At 36.5% G+C, this 19,287-nt stretch overlaps 1 protein-coding gene and 1 pseudogene across 1 annotated transcript; both read right to left on the reverse strand.

Moving 5' to 3' along the window:
* Nucleotides 1-2,333: 2,333 nt before the first annotated feature.
* LOC120124406 (extensin-2-like) lies at nucleotides 2,334-4,825 on the reverse strand. Its single transcript, XM_039143096.1, has 2 exons — nucleotides 4,614-4,825; nucleotides 2,334-3,509 (listed from the first exon to the last, which is right to left on the reverse strand). The coding sequence occupies exons 1-2, from the start codon at nucleotides 4,823-4,825 to the stop codon at nucleotides 2,687-2,689; spliced, it is 1,035 nt and encodes a 344-aa protein (XP_038999027.1). The 3' UTR covers nucleotides 2,334-2,686.
* Nucleotides 4,826-6,305: 1,480 nt separating this feature from the next.
* LOC120124407 lies at nucleotides 6,306-7,113 on the reverse strand (annotated as a pseudogene).
* Between the last annotated feature and the right edge of the window lie 12,174 nt (nucleotides 7,114-19,287).

Here is a 19,287-nt window from a genome sequence, read left to right on the forward strand (position 1 = left end):
GGGCATTTATTTTTGCATTAAGCCCTTAAATTTTTTAATTTTTTTTACCGAATTAAAAATATATAATATTTGATTATTTTCATTTTTCTTTAATTAAAATGTGGTAACTGAGAGTTAATTATCGTTAACATTTAACAAATTGTTATTCTGACACAATAAATATAAAAAATTAAAAAGGTAAACTACACAACAGTCACTAATGTTTGAATAAACTTTCGTTTTCTATTAAAATTTTAAAAGTAATAAATTTTTCATTGACAGTAATAAAAAGCTTAATATTTAATTTTATTCTTAAACTAACGATAAAACAACAAATAGGTATTTGAACAATGATTTCTACTATTTTCCTTCCTCGCAAATCAATTGCATCGATGCTTCTGAAATCAACTGCATCGATGCTTCTGAAATCAACTGCATCGATGCTTCTAAAATCAACTGCAGATTCTATCATCCGCCATGGTAGTCTTCGATCAAGGTAACAATTTCATCGGCGATCAATAAGCCGTCTTGGGTTGGTGCTATTTAAAGGGTAGTTCCATGAATATAATGGAGGTGGTGAGGTGTTTGGGGGAAAATTAAAATCATTTTAAAATAAATTAGATATAAAATTATCGTTCAATGAAAATAAATCCATTAATTACTAAAAATTTCGAGTTATTCGCGATTTGAACTTAACTTTTTTTCTAGTCGAGTCTAGTTTATAAAATTTCAACTCGAAGTCAATTCGAGTTTTTTCGAATCGAGTCGAAAAATTTAATTTTTTGAGTCTACGTTTTGCTCACCCCTACTTAGTATGATGTGCTACCGAGCTCAATCATTGGATCTGATGATGATTTAATGGTTGAGATGAAAATCCTAGATGTCAAAGAAGATGAGAGCAGCCGTCGGCAAGCCCTAACCGTTTGATCCAAATAAGATCCAACGATCGTGATGCATGTTTTTTTTTTCCCATCGGCCGAGGACATGTCACCAGTGATCCCAAATCCAATTTTCAACTAACAAATTAGCACACATGAGGCTAGATTTGTTCGCGCCAGTCGCCAAAGAGACGATGGTTCCCGAATGATTCACGCATTGTTAGTCACCATGCACAAGCAAACAAAACAAAAACGAGTTGTAAAATTGATGCAAATAAATTCTTCAAAATATTTTTTTTTCATGCGAGACTTGCTCTAAATATAAATTAATTATTCAGTCATCACCGGCAAAGATATAATATGAATCTATTAAATTTTTAGAACGATCACAGGGTGATATTTGTAGGCACATATATCCTTCTTGTTGGACCATTTATATGTGTTACGGTTTTAATAATTACGCTGACTAGTTGATCCCATCACATGTATCCCTATTATCAACTTGTAATTTGTCGTTTGCAAGGTTATTTGCTCAGTTCATCAAATTATGAGTACATTTTTTAGATTTTTTCATAAATACAACTCATCTTGATAATGTTGGTGAATCCAAATCTTAAACTTTCAATTATTATTACATGTCTATTGGAATAAATATTGAATATCTTGTAGTCAGGGTTGTGAATGAGACGAGACAGATCGTAAGTTTCTCAAGATATACTCGGTCAAAGCTCGATAAATACTTAAATCGAATGGACTCGAGCTCAAGCTCGACTCGAGTTCTTAAAGAGTCTAAACGAGCTACTTGATACTCGACTTGGAAAGCTTGTGAGCAGCTCTAAAATATAAAATATTAAGATTTTATTTTTTTTAAAAGTAAATTATTAATAATATTAACATTTATGTGTTGATTTTTTTTAAGTATAGTATGAGATTTTCATGTGCTTAAGGTTCATGTTCGAGTTTGAGTTTGAAACTTTAATTGAGTTAAGTTTAATATTTTTTCTTTTCGAACTTTTATGAGCTTCATTTCATGATTTCGAGTTTGAGTCGAGCTTCAAAACTTTAGGCTCGCGAGAGCTAGAGCTCAGTAATACTCGAGCTTGACTTGACTCGTTTAGAGTGCTACTTGTAGCTTATGTCTATATAGAAAAGTTATTCATTAAACGACTTCAATTAATTGTAAGACCATTGCTTATGAAATCCCAACTTTCGGTTTCTTCTCGGTGATATATCAATATTACATGCAACATCCCTAATTCATTTAAGTCATGTAAGGCTAACAGATTATCATAAGTTATCCCCATTACAAATAATTTTTCAGTTAAGAAGCAAATATTTTCATCTAAATTTTTTGAATTTGCGGTATATGTTCTTATTTTTCCTCCACGACCCACAAAGATGGATCTTTAAAGGAGATTGAGAATATAAGTGGCGATCTTGTGTATTTAAGCACAGATAAACTTATAAAACAAAACATGAGAGTCTAAATCATTAATATAAATGAAAGTTTATGGAGAACATAGCGAAACCTCAACCCTCGGTAATCACTAGGGTTTACTGAAAACCAACTGGTGATTGCTTGTGGTAATAAAGGCATGCCTTTCTCTTATTACACCAACAACAAACATATGCCTCCATCTTGGATAAAACCAAATAAAAGTGGAACTGCAAGGCGAGTAAAGAAGCAACTACTGTAGTAATATTTTGTCATACGGAATATAGATGGTGGGAGCGGAGACCTGAAAATTTGAGGAGGTAGAGGTAGAAACTTGGAGATGAAACAAGATGGAAAGATGTGGGGACCTGTAAACGGAGGGAGAGACTAGAGATTACTTGTAATATGGGGGAGGTGGCTGTGACTTGTACGTGTATGGAGGTGATGGAGGTGACTCATAAACATATGGAGGAGGTGGAGGTGACTTATAAACGTACGGAGGTGGAGGAGGTGATTTGTACTTATACGGAGGTGGAGGAGGTGATTTGTATATGTACGGAGGAGGAGGTGGTGACTTGTACTCATATGGAGGAGGAGGAGGTGATTTGTACTTATAAGGAGGTGGAGGGGGTGACTTGTATACATATGGAGGAGGTGGTGGTGACTTGTACTCATATGGAGGGGGAGGAGGCGATTTGTACATGTACGGAGAAGGTGTTGGCGATTTGTACTCATATGGCATAAGTGTTTGTGATTTGTAAACATATGAAGGAGAAGGAGAAGGTGAATAGTACTCGGGAGATGGTGGAGACTCATATTCGTATGGTGCAGGTGCAGGTGATGCATAGTAGTACGGTGGTGGTGAGTAGTACTCAGGAGATGGTGGAGACTCATATTCATATGGTGCAGGTGCAAGTGATGCATAGAAGTACGGAGGTGGTGGTAGTGATAGAAGAGGAGGAGGATCACCATAAGGCTTGTCATCGGCCGATACAATGTTGATTATCAAGCACCATACCAAAGCAAATGCTAAGTGTGGCCAAATCTTGGCCATTTTGGGCAGAACAAGACACTTAAAACTTCCACCACTTTGCACTTCTACTCTACACAAATTAAGGATGATTTCCATTACTATTGTGTGCAATACACGGGTGGGCTTGATAGCTTTTATAGTGAAATCCCCAATAACCAAATGAATTTTAAAATGACGTGCGAAACTTCATGACCCTAATGTATTATTGATAATAGTAATTTTAAAATGAATCTTTGTACTTGAACAAGTTCTCTCCTAGACCTTAATGTATTATTGACTTGTATTTGGTGTTAGGTAACTTATGAACCAGTTCTCTCCTAGACACAGTCAAAATGTAAAATAAAAGTTGTCAGTTTTCTAGGTTTAAAATAATATGTAAGAGTGACATAAAACTGAAGCAGTAGGAGAGTGCAGGCTCTTGATTAACCAAAAAAACGTTTAAGAGAGTACTTTATTATTTAAATCAAATTTTACCATGCAAGAAAAATTAGACCAGACTTGTTCTCGGTTTGGTAAGCCACTAGTGGAATAAAAATTATTTGCAAAAATTCAACGAAGTTATATTCTAGCTTTAATTGAATTATCATGCTCATCCTTGTATACAAGTAGAGAGTTTATAAAACTGAATTAATATGTAGGATTATTTTGGTCATTTGTAGGTCAAACGACCAAATAGTTATGATCGTTAAATCTTAAATTTCATTTTGATAGATTATATGAGTTTGTCAGATGTTTTGTTTATATAATATGTTCGATGTGAGGTTCCGTGCTCGAAGAATATGAGTTTTTTGTTGACTATGATAAATAGAGAGATTATATTTGTCGAAAACTTAAAAATTTATGGAAGTCATATTCGGAGATATAAGTGTCTCATTTTACATGTCTCGTAAAATTACAAAGCTGGGTGTGAGATGATATATTGAAAAGCTAAGCACTTCTTTGTTTTATTTCATTTCTTTTGCTTTGGAGATACAATTCATTGACTCTTAGCTGTTGATCGGTTCAACTCACTAATTTACATTGTATTTAGAGTATTACTGGTTTTCATAGGTCACGTCCTATAATTATTCCGTAAAATAACAATTTTTTTAATATACTATTTAATTAAGAGTTTAACATTTCAAAAACGTCGAATAAAAGTTTAAAACAACTTCAGTCATTTACCCAACAGGAAGTCTTTAACAATTTCAACAATATTACTAGAGAAATTTTTATTATAGTTAATCAAACAAGAATCTCCCTCTTTCTTCTTCTTTTTTAATTAATCACTGATATCCAATCTATTGACCGATTAATCCAGATCGAATTTTGCGGTGGTGACTTATACCTGTATAGAGGTGGAGGAGGTGGTGATGGATACACGTATGGAAGTGGAGGAGGTGATGCATAGTAGTACGGTGGTGGTGGATCACGTCCACAAGAATCGTGATCGGCCGCTACATTGCTGATTATCAAGCACATTACCAAAGCAAATGCCAAGTATGGCCAAATCTTCTCCATCTAGGGCAGAACAAGACACTTAAATGTAATTTTCACTACTTTGCACTTCTATTGTGCGCAAAACAATGGCGAGGTTGATGGTTTTTAGTATAAACTACACATTTAGTACATAAATTATTAATTTTGATCCCTTTTAATATCCCAAACTTTTAATTTTTTTAAAACGATACTTAACGTTTAATATTTGTTTCATTTTAGCATCCTACTGTTGAAAACTTAATCCATTTAGTACCTAAACTATTAGTTTTGATCCGTTTTAGTACATAAACTTCCATTTTTTCAAAATTAACATTAAATTTTGAACAGTGTACTAAAACGAAACAAAAATTAAATTTTAAATATAACTTTTAAAAAATAAAAACTTAAGTATTAAAACGAATAAAAAACGGATAATTTAAGCATTAAACATATAATTTATCCTATCTTTATAGTGCAATATCCGATAACCAAATGAATTTTAATATGAGATACGAAATTTGAGGAATGGATGTCACATCCCACTTGCTTCAGTAAGATTTTTGTAATTGAACCTTGAAGCAGTCTGAAAATTTCTGAACCAGTTCTCTCCTTGACCTTAATTTATTTAATAACTAATTGTATTTGGTGTTACGTTTATGAACCAGTTCGCTCCTAGACACAGTCAATGTAAAATAAAAGTCGTCAGTTTTCTGGGTTTAAAATAATATTTAAGAGTGACATAAAACTGAAGCAGTAGGAATGTGCAGGCTCTAAAAATTGTTTGAAAGTGTATTTTATTATTTAAATCAAACTTCGCCATACTTAATTATAGAAGACTTGCGTTTTGGTAAGCCACTAGTGGCATAAAAAATTATTTGTAAAAAATCAACTACTTGAGCTATATTTTAGCTTTAATTCTAGGGTAGACTACACTGGTTACCATTAAACTATTATCGGTGATTAAAACTCGACTCGACTCAAAAATCGATTTTTTCAATTCGATTTCAAAATACTCAACTCGAATTTTTTTTGTTTTTTGCTCAGTAATATAAAATTTTATTTATTAAAACTTAAATTAATTAATAAATAAACATATAATTATGATACTTAATGTTAATATAAAAATTTAATTTAAAATTAATCACTTCAATTTTAGATATGAGAAAAATTTAATTTAAATTTAAATTAATTTAATTTTAAAATAACTTTAATAAATAATTTAATTAATTCAAATTTAAGTAACTAATTTTAAACATAACTATTACGATATTATTAATGATATATATTTATAATCCAATTTTAAGAATTATATTAGAACACTTCATATATGTAATTTTATCTTTCAGATAATTTAAAATTTGTTGCGGCGTAATTTATAGCGTGTTGCGGTGTTAGGTAACGGTTTTTGACCGCAACAATCATGATACGATTTCCTTATCGCGTTGCGCTGATATTGCGTCGCGGTAACCTTAAAAAACGTTACAATACGGGCATTATGCTGCGTTGTGGCCGCAATTTAGTACTACGATGCTAATCTCTCATAAGCAGGACGTTGAGTTACAACCTCTCTAAATGAATTCAAGAGTTCAGTCAGTCGTACTGCGGAACCTATCTCTATTCCATCATCCTTAACATTTAAAATATTGAGTTCAGGAACATGTGCAACAGAGATCAAAACTTTATATGGAATTCTCTTCAGCCTCATCTCGATACCAACTTGAGTGTTACCTACTAGCAATTTTACATTCGGGTATTTCTCCTTCAACTCAAGCACATCTCTAATTGTTAAGGGACGATACCATTTAAGGCCTCCCAGTCCACTCAAATTTAAAGGAGTTAATTTCCTTCGTAACAGCTCAGGAGGAAAAATAAGTTCTTTATCTGTATATGTGCTTCCATCTACCTCACTGTTAAATAAAGGTTTATACCTAGTACCATCGACAGATTGATCGTTGGTGTCTACATCATGTACAGTTTTCGACCCACAGGAACATGGCTTGCCTGTTGAAGGACAAATAAACGAACCTTCCTGAAGGCTAAGTAAAGATGTATCTGCATATAATGCATCACTAGTTTTAGAAAAAAATTCGAAATGAATCAACAATTGATCTGTAACCAGTGTAACGACACAAGTTTCCAGCAAGAGATTCTTCAATTAGCTCTTCGGTAGGAGGTGTTTTACTTGACCGCAACAATGCATACAATGACATGATAAATCCAGGACTGCAAAACCCACATTGGGAGCCATGAGAACGTGCCAATGATTCCTGCAGAAATCTATGAAAGTCGCAATGGAATAGTGGAACATTCTTTCCTTTAAGGATTCTTGTTGGTTTTTATAGCATATTTCATATATATGTTCAAATCATTTGAATCAGACATATCGTAGTTCCTCTTATCTTTCCTGTAATCTTAACAATACTTTTATCAAACTAAGTTTTTAAAAAAAAGGGTAGTAGCACAATTTTGAAGAAAATTAAAATCCAGATGTTTGGAATTGCCGTTAATGTCTATGGTATGCTCTTTTTGCAGGTTGTTGGTGGATTAGGTCTTTCATGGCAAATGTCATTTGGCATTCTGGTTTTTCTCTATTTCTACACACATTACTTCTTTGCCTGTGTAGACGCTCATATCGGTGCGATGTTTAAGGCCTTCCTGTCTGTGGCTAGTGCTTTGGGTACTCCTTCGTATTTGGGAGCCCTTGTTCTATCATTCCTCTCCAACCTTAAGGGCGGCATTACTCATTACGGCATCGGATCCGCACCAGTTTTCTATGGGGCTGGGTATGTACCATTAGCCAAATGGTGGGGTCATGGATTCCTGATATCCATCGAGAATCTGATCATCTGGCTCGGAGTTGGAGGCATCTGGTGGAAAGCTCGTAGTAAGGCAAGTAGTCATTAAAAGTTGCAAACAATGAGCTACAACAATTTCTCACCCAACTTTGGAGATTACAGCTTCTTCTTCACATCGAAAGCAGGTTTGTCTATGATTCTTTACCTTCCAGAAATAATCTTACTGCTGGGCTTTAGAGAGTATTGGAAAAAGAACATGCATTTGACGTGCAAGTGGACAAATTAGAGCAATACCACAAATTTTGCATTTATATGAAAGATTGTTGGCTCGAATGTGAGTATTTTGGTTTATGGTGATGCAGTTACAGTAAAAATTGTGAGTATTAGGACATGGCGAGTTATATGACATGGCGAGTTATATGATATAAAACTTGACCCGACCCGTTCCGAAATTTTATATCATATAACTCGCCATGTCCTAAGCCTCGAAATTAAAAAAAAAGCTCCTATAAGATCGGGTCAAGACCCGGGTTCGAATATTTTGATCATCTCTAATTATACAAGTGGAGTAGAAATTGAATCGGTTCAAGTATTATATAAGATCGGGTCAAGACCTGGATTCGAATATTTTGATCATCTCTAATTATACAAGTGGAGTAGAAATTGAATCGGTTCAAGTATTAATATAAAAAGAGTTCATTGGTAACAACAGTGAATGCCATTAGCATGCCTCTCTTTAATAAGTTTCTACTTGTTTTTTTAATATTTAAACATTTTCTGTATATATTTTCATTCACTTTCTAATATAGTATTAGATTTAATATTTTAGAATTACTGCAAGTGGAAGTGGTAGTGCGAGTTCAGGTTTTTTAAATAAACAAACCCAATCTTTGTAGTTTAATATTTTACAGGGGAGTATGGACCAGTAGGAGATGGCGTGGGTAGAATCGTTTACAATTTGACATTTGAACGTTTACAACTCTAACGTTGTTGATGTTCGAATTCAAGACCTCAAAAAATAATAATAATTATTTTATCATCGAGATTTCTTGATTTGTGCTTCTCACCATTTTTTACGTTACGAATCACAATCATTTACCGCCTTTTAGATTTTACGTATCCACAATAATTGTTCTTTTCCCCATGGTTAAGCCAAACACACTTTGTCAAAATTATTTTATTTTTCATTCATTTATTAATTTTAATTATTTAGATAAAATAATAAACGAACATATTTTTTTGTCTTTAATCTCTTTTATTTTATTTTCTATTGATAAGTTAAAATAATATAATGTATAAAACAAGATTTAATTTATTTGTGAAATTACACTAATAAACTTGATCACTGATTATATTTAGTGTAATTAGAAAAAAAAATTGTTAAGCCTATGATATAATCTCAGCTTCTTAAAAAGAAATTATCAATGCAGCATACGCGGTTTCCACTTCATTCACGCTATGAAAATTCATATATTATCGAGAAAACATTTAGTGCTCGGAGTAAAGTGTACAGTTGAAGCTCACGTTAATGGTTTTTCAAGGCATGATAATAGAAGTATCCTTAATGTTTGTATAAATAGTTATTTTGTCCTCATCTTTTTCTTAAAGCATTTTATTGAACGTTTCATTTTAATATAAAATAACCCTTGATTGGAAGAAAATCGTTAGTTTACTAGCGATTAATGCTTCCAAAAAAAAAGATCGGGGGTAAAGTAACTATTTGTGCAAATATTGGGGTAATTTTGTTATTATGTCTTTTCTAATATATTTTTATCTTTTAGGGTAAAGTACACAAATGACTCCATGACTATAGAGTATTGCTTTATTGAGTCATCTGCCTATTAAAAGTTACAAAATGATCATCTGACTATAGGACGTTGCTTTTTAAGTTCACTGACTATTAAAAGTTATAAACGATCACATGACTATTTATTGTGTTCCAGACTCGTATTTTTTCATTAGAAAATTGATTGTTGTTTGAACTAGACGTTACATGCTGAGTGGAATATGGTAGTCGTTTGAGGTTATGGGTTCATATTATATCACATTTCAGTCATTAGGTTAACGTCCAACTCAAATTGACATCAATTTTTTAACAGAAAATGATGAGTTTGGAACACAATGAATAGTCGAGTGGTCATTCTGTAACTTTTAATAGTCAAGGGACATAAAAAAGCAGCGTCATATAGTCAGAAGACAACTTTGTAACTTTTAATAGTTAGAATACTCAATAAAACAATACTCTATATCAAGGGACCATTTGTGTACTTTATTCTATTTTTTAATAATTGAATAATGTTTATCAATAAAGAGTAATATATGTGGTTGTAAAAAAGGGTGTTGGGGTCAATTTTGGTCCAAAATCTTAGTTTGGAAAATTAAATTGGAACAAAGATATGTCATCTTTCATTGAATTTAATCACGCAAAAGAATTAAAATTAAATTGATATAGTAATAAATTTATATCAATTAAAATTTATGTTAAATTAGTAAAAACTTTCGGAAATTATTTTTAAAATTTTTTTTAATTCGAGATTTTTAGAGAGATGGGAGTGTAGATGATGACGTTACACATCGTATAAAGGCGGGATGACTAAAGTGGAGGGCCGCTACTGGAGTTTTGTGTGACAAGAAGGTGCCTCTAAAACTTAAGGGGAAATTTTATAGAATGGCAATAAGACCAGCGCTGTTGTATGGATCAGAATGTTGGGCAACCAAGAAGGATCATGTAAGGAGGATAGAGGTCGCATAAATGAGAATTCTTCGATGGACATACTGTAGGACTCTGTGGGATATGACAACAAACTCTGCTATTAGGATGTCCTTGGGGGTGGTGCTTGTTTCCGAAAAATTGAATGAGGGAAGACTACGGTGGTTTGGGCATGTCCTTAGGCGACTACCGTCGGATGCGGTCAGGAGGGTAGAGTCGATTACAGTCGACGGTGCCAGAAGGAGAGGACGACCAAAGCGGAAGTGAGAAGACTGCTTGAGATCTGATTTGATGGATTTAGCCCTTACTGAGGACATAACCTCTGATAGGAAAGTATAGAGACTTAAGACTAGGGTAGTCGAGTAGTGTGAGTCACATCTTTAGGATGTATCATCTCTGTCTTCTTTTAATACCTTTGTAGTAATTTCCATGACTTCTACTTTTTATACGTTTCTGTTATTGGTATTTATGAAGGCTTAGAACTGGGCTTGCTATCGTTGACTTCTGTGTAACATTCTCTTCACTTTTAAATTTAGTCGGGTCTTACGTTTCTGTCTATATGCAGAGATTTTTTCGCAGGGATTTATTTACAGAGATTATTGCCCATTACAAACGCGCATATGATATTAATGATATTAATGACTGCATATGAATATTGTTCAACTATGTATTTACGTATTTATTTATACATGCATTGCATTTTATCTATATTTTTAATTTTCTGATTGCCGGAGGTCTTCCACGGAAGCTACTCTCAACTGGCGTTGGGGGCAGCCTACTACCCTACCTTCCCCCTTATCCCATTACATATGGGAATTGGGTTTTGTTGTTGTTGTCTTTCTTGACACTCGATCGAAATATTTAAGAAATTTATGTCATTCGAGCACATTAATATCATAGTCCCTAGAGCATCTATAATGCATAAGGTAAGACATATGACATATGACATACACATGTGATTTATCAATGCAAAATTGAAGATATAAAGATTAAATCTATCTAAATTACTGACGTATAAATAATCATAATAACCTTATGAATAGGGATGAGCATGGAACCCGAACTTGACGAGTTTCGACCCGATCTGATCGAGCCGGATTTTAAAAAAAATCGGGGTCGGGTCGGGCTAGGTTTCGGGTTTACCCAACCCGATCCGAAAAAATATATAATTTTACCTTATATATTTAGGAATAGTTACAATAATGCCCCTTCATATATTATTTTTTTTCAATTAAGTCACTATTTTTATTGAATAAAAATAATTTTTTATTTCGGGTCGGGTCAGATTTTTAAGTTATATATCGGGTCGAGTGAAAACTTGTTTTGGTCCGGTTCTGGTCAGGTGAAAACTTGTTTTGGTTGGATCAGGTCTTAGATGGATGGCTCCTTATTCTTGGGTAGGGTGGAAAAAAAACCCGACTCATACCTATTTCTACTTATGAATGACATTATTAATTAAAATTATTATTACAAATATTCCACGTCACGAAGAAAGAGACTCTGATCTATATTATCTTAATTTTTAATACAAATTAAAAGAAGTAATTTTCAAGTATAGATATAGTAGCGTCATTCGACAATAATATTACAAATGTAACCCCCTAGACCCGGCCTATGCGTTTCGACTAAGTCTAGTTGATCACATTATAATTATTAAAGACATTTTTCGCAACCGTTATTCCATCAATATAAAATCACATTATAAATAACATGAAATTATAAGCAATTTATACTATCAAAATCCAACTCGTAAATATAGTACAAATAAATAATAATTTAATTTAAAACATGTCTTCAAATTCAAAATCACAATAAACCGAGCAGTAGTAGCAAAAGTGTTATCATTATAAAATCCGATATTTTAAAATAAGGTCCATGTCACCAAAATAAAGTCAACTTGCCAGATAAAAACATTACAATCTGATTTACTTCAAGAGATATGTTGATCCTCCAAGTGCTCGAACCAAGGTATCTACCCAACAGTATCTGAAAGGGGGAAAACATTTTCAAAAGGTGAGCTAGGCTCAGTGTATCCCAACATTTCCATAAAATCACAATAGGTACAAATCATAGTCCAGTAATCTCACAAATTCGTAAAAGAGTTTAACTTTTTGAAAATCATAGTTTAAACCCTTTTCTGGTACACCATCAGTAGTTCCCAAAATTATTTTCCATATAGCTTACTTTATGCACATAGCAAAAAAAAAGCCGACTTAAGGATATGCTCTGAAGCTTGTATCCTTAAGCCCAAGTCAATAAGTCCATATAGCTTACCCTAAGCACACAGCAAAGGAAAGCCGACCTAATGAAACATCTTGGGGCCCTCAAGAGTCACATTAGGCCCAGTTAGCTTGATCAGAGCTATTTCATCGTAATTCAATTCCAAAAATTCAATTGCACCGTGACATAAATTCCATAAATCCAAAAACATGGTAATCATATACCATTTCAAAACAAAAATTAGATAGCAGCCATATTCCATAAATTGTCACATTAAATTGGTGCATCCATAAAACAATAACCAATGAATTCGGTGTACCACATATTAAAACCAATAAAACAGTTCAATAATAAGTAGGGAACACACCTCGACAATAGATTCAAATAACAAATCTACTGATTGCTGGTTTCACCACGCTCTGCTACAGTTTTCGAACGGGTGAATACTGGCACACGTGGTTTAACTGATCTAGAAAAGCTGGGTCGAGCTGTCGAACGATCCGGAGAGTCTCTTGTACCTTCAAACAATAATATTTATCAGTCTCAAATCCTATTTAATTGTTCAAAGCTAAACTTCTTAAGTATATACGCATTTTTCGGGTTTGACTATCAATTTGAGGTATTTCGAGTCTGAATTTGGCCAAACAGATTGCGGAATCGGAATCAGGGCGTCAAAAAACATAAAGTATGACTTTTCGAAAATTCAAATTCTTGGTCAAAGTCAAAGTCAACCACTTTGACCGTAGATTTGGAGACCTTCGGATTCGAATTTGAAAAAACGGACCACGAAAACGGATTTGGCACGTCGAAAACTATCAGGATAGGTATACTCGGAAAAGATTAACGGTCGTTTAATGCTCGGTCAAAGCCATTTTAAGTTTTTGTCAAAGAAAGTCAACGGTCAACGGTCGGGTCGGGTCGGGTCAACGGCCGGGTCGGGTCAAACAGGTCAAACCGGTTCAGACCGGTCAAACCGGTTCGAACCGGTTGAAAACCGGTTAAACCGGTTTCCAGCAGCCACTCGCCCTGCGGCGGCGCGTGTGGCGCGTGAGGCGTCCTCCGGGGCCCTAAAAATCCCGGAAAATTTTCTAAAAATTATTTTGAGCGATTTCAAGATACTTACAACGATCGGTTCAAATTTTTGAACGGCGGAGAGCTCGATTTCAAATCGGCCGAATCTTTGACTGCACCACCTCCTCACGCGCCGCCGTCTACGGCGGACAAGGTTGACACCGGTGAACTCGGAACGGCACAAGGAACACGATGGTGCGGGAGGTGTCGTAAACGGAGCAACGATCAGCGGTGAATTTAAGATTTCCTCGGCGATAGAGCTAACAAAACCGTCGCTACTTTGACTGGAAATTCCCGACGTTTGGCCGCGTTTCGCTTCAATTAATTTGAAGGGTTTGTTCCTCGCTCGATGATGAACACAACGGTGGGTTTAAAACGATGATCGGAATTTGGACGGCGTCGGAATCGGAGTTGGAAACTGCGTATGGGAAAGGAAAATTGGGAGCATTTTGGTTCTGAAAATCAGAACCAAATGTACGCTTATAATCAAAGCTGCCGACAGTTTTAGGGTAAATTCAAGGCTTGGTCCTTGGATTTCCTTCACTTCTAAAATGGCCTATAAACTCTCATAAATTTTGATTTAGTCACCAACAATTTACCAATTTTCACAATTAACCTCCAATTTCAATTAAATATTATTTTGTAAATATTCGGGTTGTTACAATTCTCCCCCTCTACAAGAAATTTCGTCCTCGAAATTTACCTTATGAGAATAGTTGAGGAAACGGAGCCTCCATTGACTCCAATGTCTCCCAAGTAGCTTCTGAGGGGCCTCGATTACTCCACTGAACTTTGACCATTGGAATTCGTCTATTCCGAAGAACTCGTTCATCTCTCTCCAAGATCTGAATGGGCTCCTCTTCATATAACAAATCAGGTCTCAACTCTACTTCTTCAACCTGAATAATGTGACCCGGATCTGGACGGTATCTCCTCAACATTGATACATGAAAGACATCATGAATACGACTTAGCTCAGAAGGCAACTCAAGCTGATATGCAACAGGTCCTACCCTCTTCAAGATACGAAATGGTCCAATAAATCTTGGACTCAATTTACCCTTACGCCCGAATCTCAATACTTTCTTCCAGGGTGAAACTTTCAAAAAGACCCGATCTCCCACTTCAAACTGTATATCCTTCCTTCTTTGATCTGCATAGGATTTCTGCCTATCAAATGCCTCTTTCAGACGGTCACGGATTAATCTGACTGTGTCCTCCGTCTCTCGCACTAACTCAGGTCCCAACGTTTTCCTATCACGCAACTCAGTCCAACAGATTGGAGTGCGACATTTACGCCCATAGAGCGCTTCATAGGGTGCCATACAAATGCTGGTCTGATAACTGTTATTGTAAGCAAATTCAGCCAACGGCAAAAAGTTCTCCCAACTACCATGAAAATCGATTACGCAACCCCGCAACATATCCTCCAGAATCTGAATTACTCTCTCAGATTGACCATCAGTTTGTGGATGAAAGGATGTACTATAATCCAATCTTGTTCCCAAAGCCGTATGTAACGCCTTCCAAAATCTCGAAGTAAATCTCAGATCTCGATCAGAAATAATAGACAATGGAACACCATGCAATCTGACAATCCCTGAAATATACAATCTTGCCAGCTTATCCAAAGTATAATTTACTCGCACCGGAATGAAGTGAGATGACTTTGTAAGTCTGTCAACAATCACCCAAACTGAATCTTTTTTCGAAGGAGTCATCGGCAAGCCAGTAACAAAATCCATAGTAATACGCTCCCACTTCCATTCAGGAATCTTGATAGGCTGTAACAAACCTGATGGATGTTGATGTTCTGCCTTAACTTTCTGACAAGTCAAACACCTAGCCACAAAGTCAGATATGTCTTTCTTCATACCAATCCAATAATACTTCTCTCTCAAATTCCGGTACATCTTATCTCCTCCGGGGTGCATAGCATATGGACTACTATGAGCCTCAGAAAGGATAGTCTGCCTCAACTCAGCATCATCAGGCACACAATATCTACCTTTAAAGCATAAAACTTCATCCTGATCAATTGCGTAATCTGTGTTTGTCCCCTGCTCTACTTGCTCAAAGATGGAAAGCAATGAGCTATCAAGGGGCTGCTTAGCTTTGATCTCATCAACCAAGGTCGGCTTAACTTGCAATTCTGCTAACAAAGTGCCATCGTCATATAAATTCATCTTGGCCATTAAAGACCTCAACTCTGATACCGTCTTTCGACTCAAAGCATCTGCTACAATGTTAGCTTTACCAGGGTGGTAATCAATCACGCAATCATAATCCTTTAGGTGCTCTAACCAGTGACGCTGTCTCAAATTAAGTTCCTTCTGGGTCAGAAGATACTTTAAGCTCTTATGATCTGTGAAAATGTAACACTTCTCTCCATAAAGATAGTGTCTCCAAATCTTCAAGGCAAAAATTACTGCTGCCAACTCTAAATCATGAGTAGGATAGTTACTCTCATGCGGCCGCAGCTGACGGGATGCATAAGCCACCACCTTATTTTCCTGCATTAAAACACAACCAAGTCCTGAATGTGAAGCATCACTATACACTGTAAAATCCTTCCCTGACTCTGGTTGAATCAACACCGGTGCTTGAGTCAAAACCGCCTTTAATTTCTCAAAGCTCTCCTGTTGTGCCTCGCCCCAGTCAAACACCACATTCTTCCTTAACAACTTTGTCAAAGGAGAAGCAATGATCGAGAAGCCCTCAACAAAACATCGATAATAACCAGCCAAGCCCAAGAAACTGCGGATTTCAGATACGTTCTTAGGTCGTTTCTAATTCATAATAGCCTCTATCTTGCTGGGATCAACCTGAACACCTCGCGCAATAATAATATGCCCCAGAAAGGACACTTCTTGAAGCCAAAACTCACACTTGCTTAGTTTGGCATATAGACGATGCTCTCTCAAAGTCCGCAGAACGATCTTCAAATGCTCGTCATGCTCTTCCTCAGTACGAGAATAGATCAGAATATCGTCAATGAAGACCACCACAAATTGATCCAAATATGGTCGGAACACCCGATTCATCAAATCCATAAAAGCTGCATGAGCGTTCGTCAAACCAAAAGGCATCACTAAAAATTCATAATGACCATATCTAGTGCGAATGGTCGTTTTTGCAACATCAGATCCTTTAACTTTCAATTGATAATACCCCGAACGAAGATCAATCTTAGAGAATACAGTAGCTCCTCGCAATTGATCAAATAAGTCATCAATCCTGGGTAATGGGTATTTATTCTTGACCGTCATCTTGTTCAATTTTCGATAGTCAATACATAATCTTAGCGACCCATCTTTCTTTTTCACGAATAGAACTGGAGCTCCCCACGGTGAAGTACTATGTCGGATAAACCCTCGATCGTGTAATTCTTGCAATTGGACTTTCAACTCCTTAAGTTCCTTTGGAGCCATACGATAAGGTGCCATAGAAATAGGTGAAGATCCTGGATAAGTCTCAATCTCGAACTCTACCTCTCTATCAGGAGGTAACCCAGGCAACTCCTCCGGAAAAACATCAGGAAACTCGCTAACTGTACGAATCTCCTCGATCGTGGACAATGCACCTTTGGTGTTCAAAATACAAGTAATGAAGGTCTCATATCCCTTCCGGATCATATGATCAATTTCCATCGCTGAAACTATATTGGAGAGATAACCACGCCGTTCACCAATTAACACAACAGTCCGACCATCTGAAGTCTTCAGAGTAGCCCGCTTGTATTCGCAATCTAGCTTTACCTTGTGTTTATTCAACCAATCCATTCCAAGAATTAGATCGAACTCCCCTAAAGGAAGTTCCATAAGATCAGCGAGAAAAATTTCTCCCTGAACCTCGAGAGGACAACGCCGAAATACTTTATTCACTAATACCTCTTGTCCTACTGGACTTGTAACTGTAACAGTATTTTCAGTGTTCTCGATCGGAATCTGAAGGTTTCGAGATACTGAGCTCGATACATAGGAGTGAGTGGAGCCATTGTCCAATAATGCAAAGTATGGGGTAGAATAAATAGTAAATGTACCTGCAATAACCTCAGGCTCATCTCTGTCATCACGACATCTAGTTGCATAAACTAAAGCTGGCTGTCTAGCCTCAGAAGCTGTTGGCCCTCTATTTTGCTGAGGTCGGGCTCTACTGTCTGTCCTGGACGCTGATCATCGAGTCTTTCCTTGACTACGATCTCTAATTGGGGTCTGTACTGTAGTCTGCGAACGCACAGGAGTTTGGGTAGTGGTCTGCTCAAATGAAACTAATTGAGGACAATCCCTCCGATAATGACCACTAGATCCACACTGATAGCAAAGACCCATCTTCTTACGACACTCTCCTGAGTGCTGTTTACCACAATACTCACAAAGGGGCCCATTATAATACGACGAGGAACCGCCTCGACTGACAGCTAAAGGTGAGGATGCTGCAGGCCTGAAACGTGTATTGCTTCTCTGAGGGGCTGAAGTACGAGTCCTCTTTCCGGACTGTGTTGATGACTCCATCGGGCCTGAAAATTTCTTAGATCGATCTTGATCAACACGCTCTCTACCAGAAGCTAAAACCTCCACCTCTTCCGCATCTTTGGCTCTGCCCACCAGCACATCAAATATCTCATCCTGATGGGTTACAACTTGCCTACGCAGCTCGTATCTGAGTCCAAGGGCAAATTTACGACATCGATATCTCTCCGTAGGTACCATATTGAATCCATACTTCAGCAACTTCAGGAACTCGATCTCATATTCAGAAACAGTCATGTCTCCCTGAACCAGGTCTTGAAACTGTTGTCGTCTCTGAGCTAAGTAGCGCTCTCCCAGAAAACGGCTCCGAAAGCGATCCTTAAAGAAATTCCAGGTCAAACGATCGGTAGGAACACTACTGGTCACTGACTCCCACCAAGTGTAGGCATTGCCATCTAACATCGCCACAGCACCCTGATATCTCTTAGTTGAGTCCAAACCCAACTGATCCATGCGTCTCTCTGTATCCTGGAGCCAATCCTCAGCTTCAGTAGGAGCTCCACCTATCTGTCCCCCAAAAGTTCTAACTCCATTGGCAATCAAAGTCTGCGAAATAGGAACCTCAGATACAACACCAGTAGCTCTGACTGCTCCCTGTATTAACTGCAGAAATTGTCTACCAAAATTCTCATCCAAAGCAACTCCGGTAGACTCTGACTCAATATCGGTCGCTCCTATTATCGGTGTAGTCATACCAATACTAGCGGCAGGAGGCAGATCCGTTGGGGTCGTAGGAGCATGATCACCTATCGGAGGTGGGGGGTCTACCCGTATCTCATCGATCGGATCTGCGAATCTAGCCACTCGACCTCGTCCACGGCTAGTTCGACGACTACGTCTAGCACTCATTTTGATGGATCTCAAGTTTACTACAGAAGATAAAACTTAGGGTTAGATAAGCACTTGGAGTCTCATACATAGTTAAAATCTTAATAACTTTGTGACATGGCCTTAGTAACTCGTTTTGTAAAATATTTCAAAACCGTATTTTCAATGTGGACTCATATACAGTCCGAGGGTTAAAAACCAAAAGCTCTGATACTAATAAATGTAACCCCCTAGACCCGGCCTATGCGTTTCGACTAAGTCTAGTGGATCACATTATAATTATTAAAGACATTTTTCGCAACCGTTATTCCATCAATATAAAATCACATTATAAATAACATGAAATTA

Source organism: Hibiscus syriacus, unplaced genomic scaffold, assembly GCF_006381635.1.
Source record: "Hibiscus syriacus cultivar Baekdansim isolate YM2019G1 unplaced genomic scaffold, ASM638163v2 tig00110418_pilon, whole genome shotgun sequence".
Lineage (NCBI taxonomy): Eukaryota > Viridiplantae > Streptophyta > Magnoliopsida > Malvales > Malvaceae > Hibiscus > Hibiscus syriacus.